The sequence below is a fragment of the Megalops cyprinoides genome, chromosome 4 (genome assembly GCF_013368585.1).
Source record: "Megalops cyprinoides isolate fMegCyp1 chromosome 4, fMegCyp1.pri, whole genome shotgun sequence".
In the NCBI taxonomy this organism is placed as follows: domain Eukaryota; kingdom Metazoa; phylum Chordata; class Actinopteri; order Elopiformes; family Megalopidae; genus Megalops; species Megalops cyprinoides.
In genome coordinates this window covers 29911338-29938720 of record NC_050586.1, presented here as the reverse complement: position 1 = coordinate 29938720, position 27383 = coordinate 29911338, and the positions used below count along the sequence as shown (strand labels likewise).

General features: G+C 42.4%; 2 protein-coding genes across 5 annotated transcripts in view; both read left to right on the top strand.

The window, feature by feature from the left end:
* LOC118776236 (protein unc-13 homolog B-like) overlaps positions 1–11729 on the top strand; it is a 75124-nt gene extending 63395 nt beyond the window's left edge. For all 3 annotated transcript variants that reach the window (XM_036526396.1, XM_036526395.1, XM_036526394.1), the window contains 9 exons: positions 3592–3680; positions 4203–4349; positions 4908–5031; positions 5743–5799; positions 6193–6264; positions 6568–6715; positions 8336–8428; positions 8609–8768; positions 9183–11729. In XM_036526396.1, the coding sequence (XP_036382289.1) occupies positions 3592–3680; positions 4203–4349; positions 4908–5031; positions 5743–5799; positions 6193–6264; positions 6568–6715; positions 8336–8428; positions 8609–8768; positions 9183–9468 (1176 nt within the window). In that variant the 3' untranslated portion in view covers positions 9469–11729. The remainder of the gene's footprint in view (positions 1–3591; positions 3681–4202; positions 4350–4907; positions 5032–5742; positions 5800–6192; positions 6265–6567; positions 6716–8335; positions 8429–8608; positions 8769–9182) is intronic.
* Positions 11730–18983: 7254 nt separating this feature from the next.
* Positions 18984–27383, top strand: part of LOC118776905 (probable phospholipid-transporting ATPase IM) — a 31845-nt gene continuing 23445 nt past the window's right edge. The window contains exon 1 of one of the 2 annotated variants that reach the window (XM_036527540.1): positions 18984–19226. The gene's annotated coding sequence lies outside the window, so the exon portion shown is untranslated. Of the gene's footprint in view, positions 19227–19489; positions 19538–27383 lie in introns of those variants that run through there. The other variant, XM_036527542.1, reaches the window with a different exon arrangement.

The following is a 27383-nucleotide window of genomic DNA, read 5'->3' as shown; positions in this document are numbered from 1 at the left end:
CATTTAAGCCCTTCAAAACCTGCATCGCGGAAAAAAAAACAAATGGAATGTTTTGAAAGTAATGATGATGGATTATAAGATTTTCTACATCTACAAAAAATGTAATTTTATTTGAAAGGATAGCAAAAAAGTGTGTGATCAGCACTTTTTATGTAGAGTCTTACTGTTTGTAACAAGCTGACAGAAGGATTTTCTTTCATGTCTATGTGTGTCTTTGTTTTTGTCTGCTTCACTTTTTGACGCCCTCATCATTAGTCTAAAGATGAGGAGAACAAGGTGGGTGTGTCCTCATCCCATGTGACATGCTTCTGCATACAACACAAACCCCTGCTCCCACCTCTACTGAAACCCTGCCCCCCCCCTTCCCCCATTGCCCCCCCCCCCCCCCCCCCCAGCCACCCCAAAGTGCTCTTGTGACTTTCCTGCAGTTACAGCAACACTTACCACTTCCACTACTCACTACCTGCCCCTTTCATTACCTCTAACACATGAAAGATGGCATGTCAATGTGGTCATGCTTTTACGCATGGCAGGGATGTTATATTGTACCTCTCTAGGGCAGAAGTCTGGTAAACTCCTGTCCCTCAGAGGTCTGCCTTCCTTCCCCTGTCTGTGAACCCATGGGTAAACGATAGTGACTGAGGATGTTTGGTGACCTATCCACTTATGCATTTTAAACAGCTGGATCTACATAAGAGGTTGAATTAGTAACCAGAGCCTTCAGGGCAGCCCTTGATGGCAGGATTGTCTCCAGACCCTGCTGTGGCATACTTTGGGAAGCATTAATGTCAAAACAGAGTTCTGCAGCTTGGGTCACTGAGGGTCATGTATGTACTGCTGGTCTCCTTGATGACTTATTTTCATTGGGGGGTGGGAAAAGAAGATGCTGGTTGCCACGACATTAGTTGGTGGAGCCGTTAAGTAGATCCAGTTGTTAGATCTGGTGACAGGAAGTATCCACTGCATTAAGATAATGGGTCATGATTTTTGTTGACTGCAACAAGACCAGAAGTATCCTGTATAATTTTTTGTAGGTTTTTGATCTGTTCAAGGTTATGTTATGATTTTGCACAAAAAAAAAATCACCCCTTGACCACCCCTGACCATCAGTATACCCAGGTCTGACCCCTAACGTTGAGTGGATCTTACCTATCTCTCTGTGAAAGAGAATGACAAATTAATGCTGAACTCTCATGATAACTCATATCTGTTAATCTCTTTTTTTGTCTTGCCCTAAAGATGGAGGCCGTTGCTAACACAAAGAAGGTGGGCTTGAATAGAACCAAGGTCAAGTTGCTCAGATTTGCTTTTCTGTGCCTTATTTCATTTATTTATTTTTTATTTTTTGTGGTGTGTAGTTTTAGAATAATTTAATGATTTTTATGTGACAGTGGATTTGAATGGGTGATATTGAGAATCAGTACTGCCCTTCAGATCTTTTTGTGTATTTGCAAACCTGATACCTGCACAGAAAAGTAAACAAAATGAGCAGCTTTGTTCCTTTGATCTCTTCCCCCCAATCTCTGTAGCTTGTGCAGTAGCCACAGCAGTGCGCTAATGTTTTATCGAGAGGAGATGAAAACTGATATGCTCATTCTGTTGCTCAGTGAAAGCCTGAGAATCCCTGAGCAGGAATAGCAGGTTTTGATACTGTTGCAAAATGTGGAGCAATTGATGTGAGCATGTTGAAATATGGTTTGATGAGATTTTTATTTTGCACATAGAGTAGAAATATAGCATTCTTTGTTTCTCAGTGAGAGTGCCAGTGTATTTCTGTTTTCGTTCTTAAATTCCATCTTCCATGTTCTCAGGCTTTTATTTGATATGGATACCGCATTCTGGTGAATGAGGGGGTTCAGTTCAGCACTTTTTATGAGAAGATTCAGGATTTGGTATCCATAAAGTTACAGGTTCTTTAGTGTTAGGAAATTGTTTTGGTAAACGGGGCAGTTCTCTGCAGTTCTTACCGTTGGCCAGTGTTCTCATCACCTTTTCTGATATGGTGTTTGTCCCTCCAAAACCTGCTGTGTTAGACATGTGCATAATCCTTCTAAAAAGTTACATCCTTTGTCTCAAACATAAATAAAGGGAAATGTCAATGAAGCCAAGGTCACAGTTTGGAGATTTCTTCCCCAGAGCTGTCAATCTTTCATTCCTCTGACATCTCGAACAGAGGGGCGAACATGGAAGTGATATATTTTGGGCCTATTTAGGAGGCCTCCACTGCCTCCCTTGATGAATTCTGCACCGCCACAAGAGCAAAACACAGATTCTCCTATATGGGCTTGTGTGAAGGGTTAGAACAAACGCATACATAGTAACCTGCAGCAGTGATTACTTCAGGTGGAAAAAGAAAAAGATTTCTAAAGGTGAAAGTTTTCCTTTATTTTCTAACCGGCTTTTTGAACCTGAGCCAGGTCAGATCCTCTGCAGAGGGTTCCTGCGTGGGTGTGATGGTTTTTCACAGATGAATGCCTGAACCCTCCAGAATTTAAACATGCAGGAAGCAGATACCCCCTGGATGTGAGTGTGGGAGGACCAGGTGGCAAGTGGCAGCGTCTCACAAAGCTCGTAGGCCACCATCAGAAGGGAAAATGGGGTCACGACGCAGCCGAATCTGGCTAGTCTGTCTCCGCTGTCGGATGTGCTGCTGATAATAGTGTGGGCACAGCTGATTGGCTGGTCCCTGTAATTGAGAGGGGAGGGAGTGATGATACTGCAGTTGGTAACAGCAGCTGTAATTTGAGTGTGATGTGGGTGGCGCCACAGGTGGCGGCCAGCAGCATTGGGTCATCCAAAAACGGGTCTCGACCAGTGTGGACAGTAGGGGGCCAGGGACCAAAGCCCGAAGAGGTGTGATCATTTGCCTCTTTCCCTAAACAAAAACAAAAAAAAGAAATGAACAGGTGCAACATCTGAGGCTACTTTTCTGGCCCTAGTGGTAGTGGTAGTAGTGGTAAACTATTGTTACTACAGGAGTTGAGCAAGTGAATAAGTGAGTGAGGGACACAACTGCCTCTACAGCTGTTTCATCAAGTCACACTCAAGAACAGAATGAAGAAGTGTAAAATCTGTTCTTATCATAACTATGGCAGTTGATGAAGGTATGCACAGAAGCAGTGTGAATATGTAAATCCTTCTGCTGTATGATTGAAATCAGACAAATCTGTTATTGCTGACTGATTTGCAACACGGTCAGAAATGTTGTGTGCTCTGCCTGTTTGCCTCGAGGTCATTCATCTGAAACTAATATTGCTGCTGATGTTTCTTCTATTTTATTTGATTTATAAATTATGTTAATTTAATAGTTGAGTCTGAATAGATTATCTGCCGCATTAGCACAGTGGCTCTGATGACTGCAAACTGAATCCATGAATCACTGAATCACTGATGGCTTCATGAATCATTAATCATTGAGTGCTTTGAAGCAATCAAATGACTTTTCTCTCATAAGCAATATGCTATGATTTCAACAAATTAGTGATTCACTGATAGGTATCTTAAAACGTTATTGGAAATGCATTTTAACTAATCAGAGGACTTTATGTGTCTTATTTGTCTGCCTCTGTCTGCCTATTTATTTGTCTATAGCTGGACCCAGAGGCTGCAGACCTGCTGAATGATTTGCAGGTGAAGCTGAGCACCGTCCTGGACAACCTGAGTGCAACATTTGGGAACAGGTCAGTCCCTGAACACAGCACAGCATGCCCCTAAAGTCAGACAACACCCTGGTCCCTAATACCACTCTATTTCTTCACCCTTAAATTTAGGCCACCCTCCCCCACAGAGTCCTCCACACTACTTCACAGTCACCCCTGAAACCCAGCCTACTCCCACCTCAAACCTTCTCCCTACAACCACAGCCTTACGTTACCTAACTTACTCTCACCCTTACCACCTGAATGGAACCCACCCTTCACCCCTTCACTCTGAGATCCGTCTCCTAAATCTCAGCCTATCGTATTTTACCCCTTAGTCCTGAACCCCCACACACCACCTGGTATCCTCTAACCCCCAAACTTCCCTAGCCACCCCCCCCCCCCCCCCCCCTTAAACTCTCCCAAACTGCAGGGTGTCTTGAAACCTCAGGGCTCTGGGAGGAAGGACACATGTTGCATTACTCTGAACACCCTGGTGTGTGGCATTGCATGTTCAGCTGTTGGTTAACAGACCCCCTTCTGGGTGTGGTTTGTCTTCTGCAGTTTCCAGAGCCGCATCGACGGCTGCATGAGACAAATGGCCGAGCTCCTGTACCAGGTGAAGGGCCCCATCAACGCCAACGCGCGCAACACGGTGGAGGCTGACGCCGACAACATCCTCCGCCCCCTCATGGAGTTCCTGGATGGAAAGTGAGTGATGTGTCCTCTCCTGCGGCTGCCATTTTGGCTCTGAGATTGAGCCTACACTGTCTGTTTACTGCTATTCTCTGTCATTACTTAGCTGGTTTATTTGAGCGTATGTCTACGTTTATTCTGTCTCCTTCCTACTGTACATCACTTCCTAAGGTAGACAGAGGCAATGCTGTTCTGCTGCTTTATTGTCATCCAGTGCTGTGTTTGATGCTGTTCTGACCAGATCAGTTCATCTGTATTTTGAATAGTGCTTAAATAATGTTCTCCAACATTTTTTTTTTTTTATGTGTGCCTGTGTTTCTATGTGTGTGCGTGTGCAACCGTGTCTATATATATGTGTGCCTATGTGTTTGTGTGTGCCCATGTGGTTATATTTGTGTAACTGCTTGTGCCTGTGTGTGTGTGTGTGTGTGTGTGTCTGCGCTTGTATGTGTATGTGTGCAATTTGTGTGTGTGTGTGTGTGTGTGTGTGTGTGTGCGCGTGTGCACGTGTGCGTGCGTGTGTGTGTGTTTGTGAATGTGTGTATGTGTGTCCTCTCTTCTCCATGTATGCAGTCTGATGCTCTTCGCCTCTGTGTGTGAGAAAACCGTTCTGAAGAGAGTTCTGAAGGACCTTTGGAGGATTGTGATGAACAGCATGGAGAAGACCATCGTTCTCCCACAGAGCAATGACAGCTTTGTAAGCTCCGCCCCTCACTCTTAACATACCACAAAGCCACTGGCCATCACTCATTGCCCAACACCCAGCCCACCATGGCATCATAGATCTCTCCCCCCTACACATACCCAACAGCTCAACTCAGAGCTGTCCTGGACCGCCGTGATAGCTTTGAGGTCCCTCTCTCGCCCATCTGATAGCGTGCAGTGCCAAAATGCTTTCCTCAGCGCTGTGGCCACTTTGAAGCTGTCGTCTCTTAACAGCACACTCATCCATCAAACACTACCTAAGCCCCTACGCCAGACCAAGGAAAGCGATGTCACTCCATTTGATAACACAACGATAAACATATGAGGCTTGCATTAGAAGTGATTCTGTGAAGTCTGGGGCTGGCCTTTCAGGTTTAATTTAGTATTTGCAGACTCTGATTTGATTCACCAGGCTTGGGCCTGTGGCTGGAAGGCTTCATTCGAGAATATAAATCAGCAAATCATCGCCCTCTAGTGGACAAGGGCTCATGAAGTAATTTTCCAGTTAGTCTTGTTTTCCCATTTGCTTTGCAATTTTAAATGTCATAATGCAAGTGATACTAGAAGCAGATGCAATTGGCCAAGAAGGAGATATTAACGTGGAAATAGGTGTGAATAGTGTGTGAACATGCAGTAGGTGGGGTCTGAAATGATGAGGCTATGATAATTGTATATTTAACATATTCCTCTCCATTCTGCGTAGGGAGCACAGATGATCCTCACAGCTGCCAAGGAGCTCGGACAGCTGTCAAAGCTCAAGGTACTGCACCTGTCTGGAATACTGTGTCTACCAATTCATCTTCGTCACCTGCAAAGTGTCTGGTGACTTCTGTGGCACTGTCGTGCCGTGTGGGAAAGGGAACACCTGTGTGTTCCTGCTCTGTCAGGTTAAGATCAAGTACAGATTGTTATCATTATGAACGGTTACTGATGGCACTATCCAGCATAAACAAGCATTGTACTGTCCAGAGAAAATATATGCAGTAATATACTGTTCTGAGATTGTACTGTACTGAGAAAATCCATATTATGCTTATCTAAACACATTTGCCTGGTGGAATCTGGTGACAGGTTTGTGTTGAAAACACAGAATTGGTGCTTCTGTGGGAAATGTCCTAAGCCACTCACAGCTGTCTGCTGATTGATTTCCCAGGGCTCGGCCGAGGCGAAAAGTCTGACTCCCAAACAGTGTGCCATCATGGAGGTAACCCTCGAGACCATCAAGGTAAGGACATATGACTTACTCATCTTGGCTTATCAGAGCAAGGCAGACAAAGGATTTCTAGAATTTAATGTGATGTGAGGTGTAAGCATAGACAGGGGACTGTATGAAGTGAAATAAAAGCATAGACATAGACTGAGCGCTGTATGACGTTGTTCTGTACAGTTGCCTTGTAGGAAGGTGTCATCTGCTGTCTGTCTCACTCCTTTCCTCTCTGTCCGACCGTTCATCACTTTTATTCTTTGTTCCTCCATCTCCCTCCATCTCTCTCTCTTTCTGTCTTTCTATCGTTTTCTCTTCCTGCAGCAATACTTCCACGCTGGAGGTAATGGGTTGAAGAAGGCGTACCTGGAGAAGAGTTCGGAGCTATCGTCTCTGCGATACGCTCTCTCTCTCTACACACAGACCACCGATGCACTGATCCGCACCTTTGTCACCACTCAACACTCCCAGGGTAAGGTTCCTGATGGCATGCACCTACACACACACGCTTGCATGCACGCATACATGCACGCATGCACGTGCGTGTGCACACACACACACAATCGTGCACACACGCACGCACATACAAACACACACAATTACACACAATTACACAGACATGTTGCATCATAACATGACAGGCACTCTGTACGGTTTACTTCTTTGGACTGTAGCTTGAAATGTGTTGCCTGGCTCGATCACATCACCTCAATAAGGCATTACAGTTACAATTGTGGGTCGCTATCACCTTAAGGCAAGCATCCCTACAGTGTCCTCACAACCAAGGTATCTGCAGCCTAAGCTAAATCTGCATCTTTGAGTTGGGATCCATTTTTATAATTTATCCCAGTGTCTGTACTGCCCTCACTGCAGCAATGTGAATAATCATTTCTCATCATTTATATTTTCAGTTATTATCTACATAAGGTCATAAATATATTACAGATACAAATATGCTCTAGTGCTGACTCGACATTTCATGAATTACATTCTCCCCATTTTAATAGTCTACATAATTCTATTTATTGATGGTACACCAGCCAGCAGAGGGCGGAAGTGAGGCAGTAAGCCTCTGTCTGTGTGGAGAATAATGAATTGTCTCTGTAATCAGCTGTGTCAGAAATTGTGTGTACATTCTCCCGTTTTTATGTTATTTCTGTTCTTTCTCGTCTCTTTTTCCTTCCCCTTTTTTTGTGCTTGTCGCTCTCTTGCCAGTGCATAATGGAATGGGTATAAGGATGACCCCTAATGAGAAAATTCACCCAAACAGGGGTAGGTCACCACAGACCCCAGTCCCCAAACTTCCCTGGGTATAGCATCTGGCTCTGATCTCGCCCATCGTTCCAAAGCCGAACTGCTCTCACCCTGTCCTTACACCCTCAGATGAGCAGAGAAAATTAATTTATTTCCCTTTCCTCGATCCCAGATCCTGTCCCGTAGCCCTATGGTAAACCCACCCCCTACACAACACACTGCCATTAGAATTTACCCACATAGAAACTCTGTCCAGCTCATGGTTACCCAATCTATTCCTGCAAGACTGTAAACTCACAGGATTATAGTTTAGTCCGTAAAACCATCAACAATCCCAATACTCCCTGAGGAAGTTATATACTGTAGCGTTATATTGCAGTTCAGAGAACAGTGGCTAGTTGGATCAGGAGGTAAGTGGTTTGGTTGAAGAAAGAACCAGCAATACATTGGCCCTCCAGGAGCAGAGTACAATACCTTGAATAGATAACTCTGGGTGACACTTACTGCATTTTATACATGTCACAGGGGAATGTGATGGAGTGATCAGTTACTCCACTCCTGGAGAAGGGAGCAGTAGTTTTTTACTCCTACCCTTACGTTATGACCTGAACAATGTGAGGCTTGTTTAATGATCCCATGAAGCACATTTAATCACCAGAGAACCAGCTGTAGACTGAAATAACTGGCCAAAGCCATATAGTACATGCAGTCTTACCCCGATACTGTGAAGTGTAGTTAAAACTGTTTATCAAATGGAAGAGCTTGCGGAGTGTTACTGATGACCAGTCAGTACTGAGGTTTTGTAGTTGACATACAATATCTCTATCTGTCCTGACAGGGTCAGGAGTGGACCGACCCGTGGGTGAGATCTCCATACAGGTGGACCTTCTCACACACCCTGGAACCGGGGAGCACAAGGTCACTGTGAAAGGTAGGTCTGCATGGGAACTAAGAGACCACCATAATCCCAGAATCCCCTCTGGTTTATGTTCCAAGAGGAGTTCCTCACTGACCACTTTGTCACCTGCTCTGTGAGTAGTGAGTCTGGGCCTGTCTTTAGGACTTGGCGTGGCAATGACCATTACTCTCTCTGTCTTCCTTCCTCTCACAGTTGTGGCGGTGAATGACCTGAAGTGGCAGACGTCTGGAATGTTCCGGCCCTTCGTGGAGGTCACTGTCATTGGCCCCTTCCTCAGTGACAAGAAACGCAAGTTCGCCACCAAGTCTAAGAACAACAGCTGGTCCCCCAAGTACAACGAGACGTTTCAGTTGTGAGTTTTTACCTGAATAGCACCACGGCTGGGTTCCAGTAGGAGTGGGAGAGTGACAGACTGAATCTACAGTTCACTAGACTGTGCTTTAAAATGGTTTCATGATTACAGAGCTGCAGTGATCAGAGTATCTTGTTATCATATTATCTTTAAAGCACATCCTCCTTCAGTCAGTTTCAGATTTCCGCAAGGCTCATCCTGAGAGTATTCCATTTCTTTTCCCATCTCTTTCTCTCCCTCCTATGCACCTTCTCTCTCTCTCTCTCTGTCTCCCACTCCCTCCTTCTTTCTCCCTTCTACCTCTGCCCCCCTCTCCCTTGGTTTCACACCTCTTGCTTTCTCCACCCCCATCTCCTGCTCTCCTTCCTACCTCTTTCTCTCTGCATCCTTCCTTCTCCTCTCTCCCTCCCGCAGCGTTCTGGGTAACGAGGCGGCTCTAGACTGCTACGAGCTGCAAGCGTGTGTGAAGGACTACTGTTTCGGCCGTGCGGACCGGGTGGTGGGCATCGCTGTGGTGCAGCTGCGGGACGTGGTGGAGCGGGGCAGCTGCGCCTGCTGGTGCCCCCTGGGCCCGCGGATCCACATGGACGAGACGGGCATGACCGCGCTGCGCATCCTCTCCCAGCGCTCCTCCGACGAGGTCGCCAAGGAGTTCGTCAAACTCAAGTCCGAGACACGCTCGGCCGAGGAGGGCAGATGAAGAGGCCCCCGGAGGAATAGGAGGAGGTTTCACGCCCTGCCGTCCGATGAGAAGGGCGGGAGGAGGCGCTTGACCGATGGGGGATAACTGCTCCCCCTCAGCTCCCACGTCCTCTCTCTGCCTGTTCTAGAGGAGAAGAGAGGAGAGAGGGAGGTGAAAGGGGGACTCAGAGTGGAACAGGATTGGCCTCTGTGACACCCACACCCCCTGCTGGTCATCCTGTGTATTACACCTCCCACCCACTCCCTCTCTGAAGAAGTGGAAGGGCCACACACACACACACACACGCACACACACACAGAGTTTCTACCTGTTTGTCTGTATTTGTATCTGTGAATCTACCAGGGCCTCCATTGTCCAGTTAAGCATAGCAGTATGGACCAGAACACAACAATTTGATAAAGGCTGGCTACTGGTTTAGCTCAAGTACCATGTGCAATATTCCACAAACTAGTCACAGCCCTGTATTTAATACCTTATGCGTTTTTGACTGTGAACATCCAACATCCTATATTTGGGAAATACATGCAGATAATTGTTTATGCCTGCGCTCTAGGAAATAAAATGTGTGTTCATTCAATACCACAAGATTTCATAACGTAAGGGTTACCCGAAAACTGATTGTGTCAGACATGCTGAACATATCGTTATATATTTTATCAAGTGTTCTTAGAAAACAGCCACTTCTATGGATTTGAATGTAGTCCACATTTGTTATAATATAGTTTGCAGCCTTACCCATTGTAGCCTGACAGTTTCTGTTTCAAGCATATGGTTTTGAATCAAGTTCTTTCCTTGTGTAATTCTGCAAGAGATGCAAAGAGTGTTTCCACTGTGTTCCATTTGAGGTTTACCCCAATGTCTTCCTGATACTTACCGTGAGATTGTCCCTGAGGTTGTGTTTGAGTAATCCAGCTACAGGGGTAGACCACATGGAGCATTAGTCCACCAATGGTGTGCCTTCCCTCTCAGGTCCGTGGTCATTGGAGATCTTGTATGATGTCACTATTTTTTTTCTGTTTAGGAAGATGTTGAAGTCGTGAAATGGGCCATGCAAGGAAAGCAATAGGAAGACTATATGAGGGACGGCATAATATGGATTATATTTGAAGTTTTACACAGGTAAAACAGGGATGCATATGCCTGCTTTGCTGTGTCTGCATGTAGTGTCCTTCTGGTTCTCTTTCAGTTGGGGTCTCTCTCTGATTGAGCTATTGCTAAATTTTACTGTGGGGCTGTGTTGGGACTGTGTTTTAGAATTTTGAATTGGGATCAGTGGAGGCCCTGGCAATATGCTTATTGGTTAAGTTTTGCTAATGCAGTGCAGACATGGTTTGTGCACCAGTGCAGTCTGTTTTCAGCTTCCGTAGTCTTGATCTATTTTGAGGCCTTACTGTCGTGGTGCAGGAATCCTAGTGAGTCCAGTCTCTTATCTAATGGTTCCACATCCACTCATACCTCTGTCATTGCAGTGTTTTTTTTCTTTTCAAATGACCTTTTGGAACATTCAGTATGCTAACCATTAGCAAGCTGTTTCCCATTTTTCCATCTCTGTACAATACGTATTTTTTTTTATTTTTAACAAGCACACAGATATTGCTATGTCTGCTTACTGGATGGATCACAGAAAACTTTCAAAGTTATTGCTGCTGGCTGTGCTGAAGATTTCTGAAACTACACCACCCACAACCCCCCACTTTGCAACAGGATCCAATTGAGAAAAGTGTTGCAGCAAAAGAAAGCCAGCTATTTATCTGTTAGGAGCATGTGATGTTAACTTGGTTGAAGGCCATTTGTTTTATTGTTAAATGGAGTAACCAACTGATTTTACTGCCCAGTCCCACAGCTATACTGTCCACTCCCCTCAGTGTTCGTACAATTTTACTGTCTTTTAGTCGAAAGCCAACCAGTAGGGTTTTGACTTTAGTGTCCCGGCCTGTCACTACAGTAGGGAGCAGTGGAGTCTGTTTGACTTTCTCACAGGTCTCTCTCACTGTCTGGTTTCTGTGGGCTGTGATTGGCCCACCAGAGGGGCGTGGTGCTATATGCACCTCCCCTTGTCATTCTGAAGGAGGACTTCTGTATTTTGTGTGCATACCTCGTGCCAAGCAGTGCAAATGGTCATTCATGAATTAATCTTTTTAAAATGTGAACTCTTGCACAAATATTTTTTTCTTTGTATAAAAATGATGAACATAGCATGTAATGTATAAAAAGTAAATGCTAGACCATGGGTTGTGAATTTTTATTTATGTACTGTCACGGGGGAAAACGATCATGATAGTATTGATCATTATAAGAATTATACGAATAATGTCAAAATACTTGTAAGGATTCATGAATTTTGTATATAAAGTATTTAAAACAATTTTGCCTGTTGTGAGTATTATTGGTCCTAGTAGAGACTACAGATGTGAGTTCATCTGTTGTGTGGGTTGCTGTCATCGCCTTGGTTCTTCATCTGAGGTATAGTGAAATGTTTGCATGAAAGTATGTGTATCATTTTATTCAGATGTTTATCTACAATGTACACAATGACACAGCCTACTGTGTTTGTGTTGGAAAGCATGAATCATCAGGCTTTCTAGTACATTCTAACACATGCCAAGAAGGCTGAGTTAAGACACATTTTTTCATTCTTCAAAACTTCTTTAATTTCAGTACCCACTTAATTTTTCATAGTGTTTAAGTAGAAAAGAAGGAAAACTATGTTAACATTTTAACACGTTTAAGGTCAAAGCACATCTTTGTTACATTTAATATAACCCCTCATGTTAATGGCGACGGTGTGTGTGTTTGCGTGTGTCTGCGTGTGTCTGCTGCATGTGTGAAATGATTAAAAACTCCTAAACTTCTAAAATCAAACTTTCATTGAACAAACCATTCCATTGCACAAACCCTGAATAGACTACCTAGATGACTTTTAATGAATGTTTCCTACCACTCATTGTTATGGTAGTGAACACCAGAGACAATGTTGTCAGCCCTGTGCCCTCCCAGCAGCCCCTGCTCTTGTCTTAATCCCTGGAGGATGTATGTCAGGAATCGTATCTCTCAAGGGGTTCCTTTCAACAGGAGAATTGGCAGTCTCTGCAGACCTAGTGAACACTTTTGTAGACCATTTTACCTGTTGGAGAAACAGTACAATTTCTCAGTTGTGGAATCACACCATCTCGTTTTGAGATACAATGCAACAGTATTCAAACTGCAGGGAAAAACTTAGACACATTAGATAATTGTTTTAAAAAAATAAAAATAAAATGTGAAAGACAAAAGCTATTATAAATTATTGCTTAGATGATTTTAGATAAACGTCTATGCTTTCAATGTTTTTTTTTCAGTTTCTTTGCTATTTAATCAAGCATGAATTTTTAAACAACTGAACTAAACAAGAGAGCCATCTAAGAATTGTTGAATACTCTACGAGTCATGCCAATGACAAATTTTTCTTAATAAAGAACATCATGAGGAAATGCATTTAGCCGACTCACTAGCAAAGTATCTTAATGTATTTCATGCTCTTCAAAGTATTTCTCTCCCACTTGATGTATAGCACTATGACACAGATGCAAAAGAAACGCAGTACATCAACTTTCTGTACAAGGCACATCCTTTTTTTAAAGTGCTTGCAGGCAAAATTATTCTGCCAAGTTTCCTGCATACAATTCCCAGCTGGAAGTGTTTCCCAAAACATTTGGTAAAGGAAAAAACATTAAATGTGGGTAATGTTGTATGTATAAGGACTGCTATGGTTTTACAATGTGTGACTCAAACAGACAGCATTGAGATTCTCTGTGTATATGACAATGCTCCATCAGCACAGCACAGTGTGGGAATTATTGCAATCAGATGTCTTTAGGGTCGCACTTAGCAGTTTATTAAAGATTTCCGTTTTGTTTTCATAGGATGCCGTCACCAGTGTCTTGTCTAGTAAAACCAAAACAGCAGTGGTCATTGTTAAAAAACTGTATAAATACAAGTGTAGAGGAGAACCAGTAATTTAAAGGCTCAGAAACCTCATTTACGCAGGGGATATCCACCGTCACACACCAGGAGATAAGGAGTGAATTTGGGAAAACCCCTTTGCACACAAGTGAGCAATCCGCTGCCCCTTATTGGGTACTTTTACCACAGTGTGCAGGTTTCCTTCATACAAACACAGGTCCTGTGTAATCATTTTGTTTTTATTCAAATGATATATAATCAGAAAATGAATGTACAATTTAGTTATAATTGTAATCATTAAAAAAGGCAACCCTTGGGTGGAAAAAACAATGGGCCAGGTGAGTGAATTCCTTTATATTTATATGTCCTACGATGTACTAGTTACACTTAAATGACTGTATAATGACATTATATATTACCTGTTCTATGTCAGGAGTGAGACCATGGTTCACATCAGAACAGATGTCCACAGAACATCATACTCTTAATTTTTTATGAAGTTTTTTTTTATTGTATAATAACATTAAATAATGTGGTTGTATTAGGGGTAATGCCCACTATCTGGATCCCAGAATACCGAAACCAAACAAACATACGTTTCTTTTATGAAGTTTTTTTTTATTGTATAATAACATTAAATAATGTGGTTGTATTAGGGGTAATGCCCACTATCTGGATCCCAGAATACCGAAACCAAACAAACATACGTTTCTTTCCATGGAAAAGAGTTAATCTTGTTATGAAAAGGACAAGCGAAGTGTTTCCCCAAACATTTAATTGGTCATGGAACATGCAACCAGGGCAGCAATGAGGAATGCTAAAAGCACAGTCCTGGGTCAGGAATAACACATGTGGTCGTAACTGTATGAGGCATTCGGCGTATTCTATTTTGAGTATAATTCACAACAGAAATAATTTCACAGGTGAAAACATATCAGTGAATCCCAGTACCAAAAGCATACTATAATGCAATAGTTGCCTGCTTTCCTTGATAATCACTAAAAGCAGCTCACAAAAAATGTAATAGTTTGTAGCTTCAAATGTGTAATAGATTCTGATAGCAAAATAGTGTGTATTGTCCTATATCTTCAACTTCATTACAGCTTCACTTCAGACCAAAGCAGTCCTGACAACATACCCAATATTCTATTATGAGACATCAGAGCAGGGCCGGCAACGTAAGAAATGTGTCATTGATCTTTTAAGGTCTGGGAGTGTAATCTATAGAACATTTTAAACAGTCCCTTTTTCAGCACTTTACATTTACGATAATAGCATATTTCATGCACATATATTGAATCACATGATGCTTCCATCCCTGTCATATGTGTGATTCTATGAGCTTATCATTATCTCTTAATGCAGTTATGCAATACACTTTTGTGATAGGTGTTTTCCAAAGAGATGAACATAATGTTTAATGTTTACAGTGGCAGATAAAGACCAGATGTGACCATGGTTAGTGTGGGTGTGAGTGTACGTAGATTACTGATAGCCTGTGAAAAAGTAGACCTGAATGAAACTTGAATGTAATAGTTTACTTCCACTTTAGTTCCTCTTTTTATGTTACAAAAGTGATGCTATCCTCACTTTCCAAATGCACTATATGACTTATTGGACTTGCCCTCTTCTGATTTCTTTCTGTTGAATTTTAAATGCTGAGATGCCATTTGTCTCGATCGGTGAATATGGCTTTGTGGGTTTTTTTCCCTCCATTTCCCTGCTTACTTGCTGTGGCTTTTGGGTCCAAAGTTCAGCTCGCCGTTTATTTGCATTGCACTTAGCTGTACCTGTATACCTGTGTGTGTAGTGTGCCTAGCGCAGATGTCATTCTCAGAGGCATTCTCACCTCTACCTTACCTGTGCCCGTCCCATCAGGCAGCACCTGTGCATGTCACCACGGCTACCGCGGGGCCCTGTCACGAGACAGCCCAGGTCTGCTCACCTGACTGTTTGGGGTTGGGGGGGGGGCGGGGAATATGTCTGTGTGTGTATGTATGTGTGCGTACCCATATGTGGGCTGGGAAGAGGTAGCAGCCTCACAGCTTAGCTTTACCATGCTACTAACCTGACTTACCTGTCTATGCATAAAAGGGAGCATAGCAAGAGAGACAGGATTGTTTTGGTGGTAACTGGGGAAGGTGCTTAATTGTCACCTGGGCATTTTTGTGAACTTTCAACCCCTGACTTCCCACACCCACCCATTGTTCTGTGGGCAACGACATCTCAGAAGGCTTAAATTGAACTGTTCCAGTAGGTGCATCTTCTCATTGAGGTAAAGGTATGTCAAACTTCAGTTTTTCTCTGAAAACCACCAATTTACCTGATGTATTCTGATGTTGTTTTTCCTTCATGTTTCCTTTTTTTTAATCACACTGAAGCCATCTGTCATGTCCCGTCAAAGCCAGACTTTTATGTCTGCTTCTCATGTAGCCTATTGTGTGGTTACTGAAAGATCCTCATTAGCCTGTGTGTCCACAAGGGCAAAATGGAAAAATTTATAAAACATATATGTATCAGCTCTTTTCTCACACATTATTGGATATTCTGAGTATGTACTGTATATCTGAACAGTCGACATGCTGAAACATTCACTATGAAGTATGTGTGGGTGAACCCAGTTTAAGAAAAGTTCCATTTTTTTCAAGGGGGGGCTGTGGTAAAGGGGATACTCAATGAGAAGTGCCATAGAAATTTAGGGGACTGTGACCATTGCTTTCAACACAGAACTGGCATGTCACTGTGACTTGATTGCTTAGCCACAATCATGCTCTAATGGTTAGTCATATCAAGGAGTTGCTTGCGTGTGTCATATGATTTCATGCCTCATATGTGTTGAGTCATGATGGAACGCAACATGTCAAGTCCTTTCTGATAGTTACAGCATGCCATAAATATTAAAAAACAAATATTAAGTTTCCAAATGTTTCTTTCCCCAACTGTTAGGTATAACTGAACAGGCAGTCACAGTGATTGGCAGTTTAAGAAATAAAGGAAAAATTAAAGCGGGAGGATCCAGACTGTTCAGCCTGGAGGGTAATTTTCCTGTCCAAGCAGAGGAACAGCAAGCCAGAAATGTCTTCCTCTCTCACAGTTGCCCCAGACAAATTGCTGCATCGTCTTTTGAGATGTGCTGGCAAGTATTCCAAACCTGTCATTTGATTTTTTTTTTTTTTTTTTACAAAAATAAGGGAATGGTTATATTTAAAATGCCTGCTTTTCAATGGTATTGCTTATTAAGTGCCCAAGAGTTTTTTCCGTAAAGAACCTCTTCCGTAAAGAGTATCGCAGCGAAACCTAAAGTATCACAGAGGCCCAAATGTGGCCCGTGAACCTTGGTTTGAGTGATCCTTCGATTGCCTGTGAGGAGGGAGTGGTAGAACAGAATAGAATAGAATAGAGTAGAATATAATAGAATGCCTTTATTGTCATTGCACATTGTTGTACAACAAAATTTGCTGTTCAGCCCCTGAGACAGTACATTAACATTCCACACATGTACACGCACACAAACACACAAGATAATAAATATAATAGAAAAAGGTATATATATATATATATATATATATATATATATATATATATATATATAATAAAATGACTAAATAGAATAAAAAGGAAGTGGCATATCAAAAGCTACTGTTGTATATTGTACCTATGCCCAGGAAATGATACGCATGGTTTCTGAGAATTTCCCTCCAGTGCTACCTTTTTCCTTGTGTCATTTGGCACCTATTGCAGGAGGCAGTGCAATGTTGCAGAAATGAATTTGGAAACTCTGGGGATGTGGGTACCAACAGAAGTTGAAGACTGGCACAATTTCCTGTCAGTAGCATGTTGGGTGTGAGGACTGTTTTGACAGTCACTGGAATGAATGGTGGCAGGTTATCATTGATTGACAGGTGACAGTTATTTTTATCTTTGATTTGATTACAGAGAGGTCCGGTGCTTTGTTAAGTTGAAGTGAGCTTTAGCACAGTTATAAAGCAGAGAGTCAGAGCAGTTGTATCAGATGAAAGTGATTTTTAGCATAGCTGTATAGACTTAGCCTCTAACTCTAGCCTTTGACTAGTTTTAGCTTAGCATTGCTCTGAAGGCAGTTAGCTTGGTGTTGAGGGATAAACACTGTAGTCCTCTCTGTTTGCTTAGTGAAATTTGCAGCATTCAAAAACACCCACTGCTCTCTCTCTCTCTCTCTCTCTCAGCTCTGATAAGTGCTGCAGGTCACCAAACGTGAATCATTTTCCCAAATGCAGCCTGGCTGATCATTAACTTTTGCTTTGGCTTTGGAGTGGGTGTGTTTCCTGCCTCAGATCTTGCTTGAAAAATGTTGAAAGTGCTGAACAAGAGCATCACTGACTTTGGGCCCCAACTTGTGGGCTTTTTGCTACATGATGACCCACTCCCAGGTCCTGTGAGACACACTTATGCACTCTCATTAATGAGTGTTAGCACCTATGACTTCTACTTTATAATGTGGGCCTTTGTTCTTCCATTGGGGGGTTGAAGTGGGCAGCACTGGTACTGGTGTTGCTGAATTGCTCCAGCCTACAGTCTTCACTGTAGACTTACATGTTTTAATGCACTTTTCAACCAAAATATACTAAGTGACCTCTGTAGCTGAAGGAAAAATCCAGTCCAGAAGTTGTCAGTGCATGTGAGTATCGGCTAGAATACACTTGCATACCTGCTTTACAGTTGTGGGTACATCACTTTGCATGCATGGGGGCTACAATGGCCATCCCTGCTTTGCCTCCACTTCATCCTGCTGATATCCACTGCTCTTGGCTTTACAATATGGTCTACTCCAGTAAAATGTCCACATGCTGCTTTGAACAGGGGTAGCAGTGGCTGAGTTTCAACCACTTCAAAGCTAAGACTAATGCACTATTTTGAACCATCAACATCCCGAGTGGAAAGAGCTGTGCTGTCTGCAGCAGAGTAAACACTATAATTAATACAAATGGGAGGTTTGCACAGTTTTTGACCTGAGTGACCCTTGGGTCCCTGCAAGACTACAGAACCTCTTACCCTTGAGGAAAGCAAGAAGCGGATATGATCTGTTTATATGTGTGTTTGTGTGTGTGTGCGCGCATGTGCATATGGCTGTGTGTGTGCATGTGTGTTTGTGTGTGTGTCTATGTCTGCGCATGTATGTTTGCACATGTACGTTTGTGTGTGTGTGTCTGTTCATGTGTGTGTTTCTGTGTGTGTATGAGTGTGTGTGTCTGCCTGTTTGTGTATGGTCAGAGGGTGGCAGTTACTTTCCAAGGCTGCACAAAAGAGAGAGAAAAAAATAATTGAGTTTCCTTTTTTGTGTTCAGTACACTGATACTTGAGACATTTAGGTTCTAACTGAGACTAAACAAAGAGAACAGAAACTAAAGAGAGTGGGGTAGAGGAGAGTGGAGGGGAGGGGAGGAGACGGGAGGAGAGGAGGAAGGGAACGTTACCTCAGCTGGTTAGCGAGTTTGGTGAATGTGGTGAGAAATACTGAAAGGAGGGAGGGGACGGAAGAGTAAGTCAAGGCCCGCCCTACCTCGCTGTTTATCTTGTGTGTGAGTGTTTGAATGAGCTGCTCCTGGGTCCCAGTCCCACTTCCCTTTCAGCGGAGCTAAGACAGAGGGAGAGAGACGGAGAAGAAGAACGAGAAAGAAAGGGCAAGAGAGAGAGAGAGAGAGAGAGAGAGAAAGAGAGAAAGGAGGAGAGAGAGGGAGAGAGCACTGGGAAGTATTCGAGGGCAGCTCACTGCTTCCTCGTGAAAACACAGGGCATCTCTGCACACATAGTGGGAACGCTGACAGTTCAAGACGGTAAGAGTTAAAGTCCTGTACGTCTGGGGCAGAGGTCATAGTGTGTGGGAAGAGGGGGAGTGGGGGAATGGTTCAAGTGTGTGTGTGTGTTGGGGGTGGGGGGAAAGGAAGAGGGTAGGATCACTTTAAACTTGTCTCCCTGTCCCACAGCGATGTTCCTGTGGAGCTCTGTGAGCTTCAGGGGTGTGGTGTTGTTACGGGGAGAGTGAAATCTACAAAAATCACAGGAAGTGAAACAGATGCCTGTTAGTGAATGGGGCCAAGTGTTCCCCTGGTTCCTGGGGGAATCTTAAAACCAGACGGTGGAAAGAGTGAGTGCCGGGTTCTGGGAACCGTGTAGTTTGGTTCAGAAGTACATCTTCCGCAAATGTGGACAATGCTGTCATGTTTTCGTGTTACTGTTTTACCATTATCTATGTTTCGTTTTTCAACAGTGGGAGTCTTTTGTTGTTTCTTCAAATGTTTTAAGTTGTGATGTAACTTTATTCCCAGTGTCAAAGTTGTCTGTCCCTCCGGATGTAGCTGTCTATGTGTCTGTATCTGAAATTAACAAGTAATAACAATTAATTTCTGTCTGGGTAGATCTCTAAAGCTTAGTAAATTGATTCAATAATGTAAAGATGCAGTTCATGTAGCTATTTTACTGGATGTAAACTGTAACTGTATGAGGAATTTTATGAAGATCTTCACAGACATCTCAGCCTTTGTTACACCTCTTAAAGGAATGACTGAGTGATGTTTCTGCTTGTGTATAATTAGACGATTATTTGTATGGTGAAGATGATCATGATTAAGATAATGATGGAAACTGCGAGGATGATGATAATGATGATGATGTTGATGATGAAGCTAGAGATGATGGATGGTCTGCATGGCCCACACAGCTGTAGTATCAGGGAAGGCATTTGGTGTATTGTTAGATCTAGGGCTGAGCCTACAGATGGACTCACCCGGACTTTTTCAGTGGTCATGGTATAAGAAGAGTGAATGCAGACAGTCCAACTAACAGCCTCCTCCTATAATACATAGTTTGACGTAGACAGTTTTGGCAGACCTGAGGGAAAAACCATACAAGCACCAGGACAGGGTTCATTGATTTTATTCATATACCGTAGATATACAGCTTCCTGAAGGGTTTGTGAATTGTGATAAGCCATCTACAATAGTCTCTCTCTGACTCTCTTATGCAAATCTACCACATAGCCTCTCTCCGTATTTCTCTTAAATGTGCCATAGGAGCAAATATTACAGAGCTCAGTGATTCAAGATGTTACATGATGTCTTCTGTTGAATGACATCTTTGATCTCTTAGGTGCTTTAATTAAGTACCATTTGCTTTACTGGATACTATAGTTTTATTGTTAAGTTTGTTATCATGCACAAATATTCTCTCTCTCTCTCTCTCTCTCTCTCTTTCCCCTTCTCTATCCCATCTCTCTCCCCTCTGCCTCCTTCTGTCTGTCTGCCTGTGTCTCTGTTTTTCTCTCCTTCCTGTTTGGCTTCGTATTTTTGAAGATGACCTCAGGGCTTACATGTGCTAAAGCTTTGTGTCAGTGTCTGCATGGCATTATGCTGCAGCATCATCTCGACATACATGCCCATTGTGATGCTGAATAGCTCTTTCATGCCATTGTGAATTTTACCTGATGGTGAAAGGAACTTCCCGCTCCTCCAGTGGATTGCAATCAATAATGCAATAACCAAATTCGGTGTTCTGTTCTCAGTGGGTTGGCGCAATAGTTATATGGACAAGCTGATACTTATTAATCAATTAATAATTCATTGCCTAATTAACCTGTTATGGATTTACCTTGTAAACTGAGAGAGGATTACCCTCACGCTTTCTGATTTCAAAGCCACTGCAGTTTTTGAAAGGTCACATGTATAATTTAATGAGCATTTGTCCTTTGCAGTTTGTGTTTTCTTCATGGCACTCAGTTTTGTTTCCACAATGTGAAGTCACGTTATTAGAAAGAGGAAGTTGCAATATTTTAAAAGGAAAAGCTGGATGTTTTTCATGGATTGTTTTCTAACTTCCTTGAATTCAAGTGCCAACATCAATAGGTCCAGGTCCCGGAAGCACAGATCAGTAGGGAATTGATGCTACTTGAGGGAAAATACCATGTTTGAGTACAATTTCAGAGTTATGTGGCACAGCATGGACCAGTTTTATTTCCTTACTGACATTTGATTGAGTAACAGCATTCACTGGGTCTCTGAAGTGATGAAATCTCAGTGTAATGTCCCTGTCAGAGGAAAGAGGAAGTGTTGGCAGCTCTGTGGTGTAGTGGTAAGGAGTAGGGCTCATCATCGAAAGGCTGCTGGGTCGTTTCTCCGGTGGACCACGGCTGTGGTACCCTTTGGCAAGGTACTTAACCTGAACTGCCTCAGTAAACATATATACGTGGATAACATTTGAAAACTGTTTGCCATGTAAGTCGCTGTAGAAGTGCAGTGCCCTGTAAGCACCTGCATTGTGTTTGCTTTGTAGACACTCTCATCCAGAGCGACTTGGACATTACATCTATTGATTTGGCAGATGCTTTTGTCCAAAGTGACTTACAAGTGAGGTAGAGTACAGCGCAAGCGAAAAACACAGCTTACTTACACAGCTTATAAATGAACTGTAGGAAACAGTTCTCCATTGCCAATTTATTTATATATTCCAGAGGACCAATGCCTATAGCCAGATCAATGAAGATCATAAGGGAAACATTATTAACAGATTTCATCTGATGTATCAAACTCATCAGGGGTGAAAAAGGTGACAAAGATATGAATCCCCTAGGGGGGTCCGGGGGTATGAGGATATAGCGGAAAAGCTCACCCTAGAATTAAAGTAATGTTACTGCTACAAAAGTAAGGGGACATCACAAATGTTGGCACCCATCTTGCATTTACTCATACAATTTTGTCATTATGACATATATATGCTATATAAACAGAACATCTTGTGTGTGTGTGTGTGTGTGTGTGTGTGTGTGTGTGGGGGGGGGGGGGTGAAGCTAGTAACCTCAACAACTCCAGCTCTTTATAGCTCTTTACAGCTATTGTAATGTTTATAAATTGATTTCACAACCAACAATCAACCTACAACTAAAAGAAAAACTGTCACAAGGTAATTTCAATTCAGCTTCTATCGTTTTCAGCTTGGCATTGAGCTTGACATTTTCCCACTTCTCAAGTGACATAATTAGGCTACTGTAACAAGCTTCCCGTTTAACTACATTGGAAGTAACGTAGGTCCATTTTAGCTAAATGTCTACACGGTTGTCACATGAATTAGTCTCATGTTCCAAAACAGATCCAAAACCAAATTGTTTAATCATGGCATGGTTATGACAGTATTAGCCTTGCTGATATTATCTTAGCATAAAGAAAATGGAACCATCGGGGGCTAATGTTAATGTTAAGTTGGCACTTTGGCTGAGGCGCTCAACTTATGTTGTAATCGTCAGCAAAATGGTAATGTTAGTAACGTTAAATGAGCAGTCCCAGAGCCCTAAGATGTTATGCAAGTGGAATTTGGAATAACAAGTACGCTACGTTAGACTCCATGGAAATAACGTTAAAACCACATCCAAATTGTGATGGCTGCTTTCACTAAATCAAAACAACTCGACCTTATCATGCTACTTAACAGTCCCAAGCTTGACATATTGTCATATAAGCCATTTAAGATTATCATAATGCTACTGTAAGAGATTCTTACCTTGACCCTTTCAACTTATTTTTATGCTATGTAGTGCACGTGTTACGTTACGTGGTTCATTATGTTTTCATTAGCATTATTAAGCTTCTCATAGTTTTCAGTTAGCATTTGCTATGTTTTTTAACATCAAACCACTGTTTCCTCAAAGCTAAAATTAGCTAGAATTTTTCCAATCTAGTGTTCTAATTGCACCGGTTTTAGCATACGCACTAAATGGCTAATGACACCGGTGGTCAAAAACTGACCTCCCAGAGACGGCCCTCTTCAGTTTTCACTCTTCTCAGGTGCGTTGCATGTGCCAAGCACAGAGGCCAAGAGGTTTTTTTTTTGCTTTTTTTTTGACAATGCAGAAGGCGTGGTTCTCATTTCATTCCCGTGACTCTGTCCTCGCTGGCCCAGACCCCCCCCACAATTTCAAAAACTCATCGGATCTACACAAATCACACAAATGACCTATTTTGGATTCAAAACGGCAATTTTCGAAGAAAGGTGACAAATTATGTTGATTGATCCATATGTTTTTTCATTGGCTTTAACTGATTTATGTAACTGCTAGAATGCAGGAAGGTGCCCAGTGTTATAAGGTATTTTAATGACATCAGTCAGACATGGAAAGAGCAGTCAGATATGATTGACAAGATCATGTTACTGAGAGGAGTGAAACATAATCAGCAAAAAAATATAGTTTGAAGATTTTTGAAAGGACATGAGAGTAAACCTGCCTTTGTAGACTCGGCATTAGTTTTTTGATTGATTGAACACTGTATTATGATTGTAAAGTTCAGATTGTACAGCTCATGAACAAACCCTAGAAACAGAAACTTTCTGTCTGTCTCTCTCTCTCTCTCTCTCTCTCTCTCTCTCTCTCTCTAACAGACTCACAGTCACTTCTACACTAAAATGATGGCTTGATAAATGTGCGAAATGATAACGAACAGTAACAAACAGACCCATCCCAGCTGGGGAGGAAAGTACATGAACTGTGTTGTGGTTACAAAATAGTTTTTGTTATCAATCATGTTCCCAGCAGTTGACCCAGCAGTAGACTGATGCAATTCAGCGGTAGACAGATGTATCTCCTTTATTATTTGTTTCCCATAAATTCAGCATTTTTCTCTAGCCAAATGATGTGGCAGTTCATCATTGAACTGTCCAGTATGACTCTCGCTGTCTCTTTCACCAATTTGCAGTCATGTTGTTTTACTGTCGGGCTTAATAACCTAAGGCTATGCGTGAGACCATGCCTGGTACAGTGGGACTAAAATTAGTGGCAGGGCAGTGCTCTTATCTGCTGGTACAGTAAGATGCATGGCTGATGTCAGACGATAGCCAGGACACGCTAATGCCAGGCAAACTTCCGTATAAGGCTGTAGGGGTCCATGTCTGCAATGCTGGACAATGTTTGGAAGTGGATGTGCTCTGGGCTCTTATCACACTTGCTAAGAGGCCTCTTCACCAAGCCTGGCCCTCACTGCTGCCCCTTTGTGACCCTTGAGGGCTATTGCAGGCTGTGGTGTTCACTTGCTTAGCATACAGCTAAGTCAGAGCTGATCCTGGGTCCATTGAAAGGGGGTTTGGCCAGGGGCCGTTTGGCCAAACATTTTCTCCAATTTCCCTAAGAACATCTTAAGTGTTACACATCCATAGTCATGGAACAGGAGCCATTTCTGCTCACTCTATATTTGTGTGCCAATCTACTGACTTATTTTGTGTCATATTGCTCTCAACTTTGCTTTGCTGAAATGACCAAAACATCTTCTTTTCTGAGTGTGGCACAGTGTCAGGACCTGATACTATCCCTTACTGCTTTCGATCCTGCACGGGAGCCAGTGTGTCACAGCTGAAGAGGTGTGAACCATGTGAACATTGTCTTGTGGTGAACGAGAGATCAGGGGAGTTCAGAGTACTTGTGGAATCTGTGGGAGGGAAAGGCTTTGAGAGGCACTCCTCAGAGAACTGGTGGTGCTGTTGGCCCAGTGCGTCTGAAATAAAGCTAGCCACCCATCTGTTATCAACTAATGCTGTAAAAAAATCAGCATGTGCTTGAAACATCATCTCTATTTGTCTGATTTGACGGACTAGAGTATCTCTTTTGATGGCATACATTAAATTACATGCATTTAGCAGACTTGTCCAGAGCGACTTCCAGCAAGATAGAACATAAGTGTATCTGTTCATATTAAATGCGCAACAGTGTCAAACCAGGCTAACAACACTCCCAGATCAGTGAGTGTGAGCATAACACTGTTCAAGCCCTACCACAAGTTAACTTGTGCAACCTGACTAGGCAAAGGAAGCCAAGTTATCTATGATAGATCACTCACCAATGAACCCAAAAGCTTGATAGATCATTCATTAGTCTGTATATTTTGTCAGTCTTCCTGGTTCTGTTTTTGGTGTTAAATCCCAGATGTATCTAATAATGATAATGCTAATATTAAGCAGCACAAAACAAAGGACAACATTTTTGCTGATGTTGTTGTGAGGTGATCAATGCAAGCAAAATATGTCTGGAAACTCTACAGGGAAATAACTGGTCCAGATGCATGTGTTCAGGCCAGAAGTGCCTGGAAAAACAGGTCCAGGAATGGAGCTGTACCCGGATTTGTCCTGTTACCCGACACACACAACAGGAACACGTTGTTTGTCAGACAGGCACTGACCTCATAGGGCCAGGGAAAAAAAGAAAAACAATGGTAAAAAAAAACCTGCTTTGGCTCAGTTTCAGGAGAGCTGGGGTACGAAACTCTGAAAGTGTCTGTAAATAGCAACCATGTGTGACTCATTTACCGAGTAAGCATTAACCCTTTCCTCTATCAGTCACAATGCCCCCTGACTAAAACCCTTTGGTTTTGAAGCTCTGCTTTTGACCACCGTACCCCACGACTGTTTCAGAGTTTAAGGGGAGTCCAGAGCTATTTGCAAAAAGTGTATGTATGTTGTTTGTTAAAGCTAATATTGATGATCTTGCAAAAGAAAGATTCGGCTCTAACATCCCAGGCATCATTCCCAGCACTGCAGAACAATTTTGTATTTTATACCAGTCTATTCTGTTTGTGTGTTTTCAGAAAGGGTAAGTTTTTTTGTTCAGTTCTACACCAAAGACTTCCTGTTTAGCTCTCTATATGTGAGTACTGTCCGTATTCTTCAAACTCTTTTCTTAAATTGAAATGCAGTGACTGAGCTGGGGGTGGGGCTCAGCTGAACACAGCAGACAGCAGTAAGAAGGACCCATTGTTTCATCTTAGAAGTAGGATCTTTTCACAGAAACTACAATAATTTTTTTCTGGCCTTAATTCATGGCTCTTAATAGAGTGATCCATGTACCATAGTGCTCCAAAGAGATAAAGATGCTGGCAGCTACTCTAAGATTCTGTGGAACTGGAAGCTCTTTCAGATGGAATGTTGGAAAGGCAAGCTCAGTACAGTCCCAGTGCATTGCAAGTTGGGAGGGTGTGAACATGTTAGGCAAAGACATTTGTCTCTGGAGTTAATGACCCAGTTAATTTTTCTGGTTGAATGCTCGACATAACCCCCCCCCCCTTTTTTTATGTTTTCTTTGTGAATGAAATCACACTGTGTGTGATTTCCATTTAACTCCATGTCCTGTGGTAATGTTGCTGACAAGACCAGTGGGAGCAGTTTTTTTTTTTGCAAAAATTACTGTTCTATGGAGCTTCACCTAATTTCACTATAACGACTCAATTTGTATGCACTGTAGATTAAGGTGATGAGATTAGGTTATTGTCATTTAAATGACAATAAATGCTTTTATTCAGGTCATCTTACAATTTTAGCCATTTATACAGCTGGATATTTACTGAGGCAATTATGGGTATACCTTGCCTAATAATAATAATAATAAAAATAAAAATAATAATGAGAAAGAAAGCAGGGACAGTTGTCAATGAGTAGTAAGACTGTAAGTTAGTGTATGAGCAAAATATGTTATTTTATCTTTGCTTTTTATTCATAATGCTCCATTACAATTTCAGAAATGGAATTATAGATATTACTCATTTCTACAACTGGGTATTTAATGTAAAAGGTCAATTGACTTCCTTCTTCAAGCACACAACAGCTATTCCCCACCTGGGATCTGAACCCGCAGTTCGACAGTCCCAAGTGCAGTCTCCTGATTGTAATGCCACAAAGCCACTCTTTTCCTCACTGAAGACTGTGAGTCCTGGGAGAGTGGCTGCCGCTGGTGGAATTTCAGCACACTGTGTCTCTTTCTCTGGCTTTTAAAGCATATTTAAACCCCTGCGTGAAGTTTCCTTAAATAACGACGTCTGAGGTCATCCTGGAACCAGGGCCAGATGGGTGGGCATCAGAACTGCTGGTTCTTTCGCTGAGCTTTGTACTAATATCCCCTAATTAAAAACATACTGTGCAGTCAGACTGAACACTCCTCACTTACTTTCTCAAAAGAACATCAGTAATAC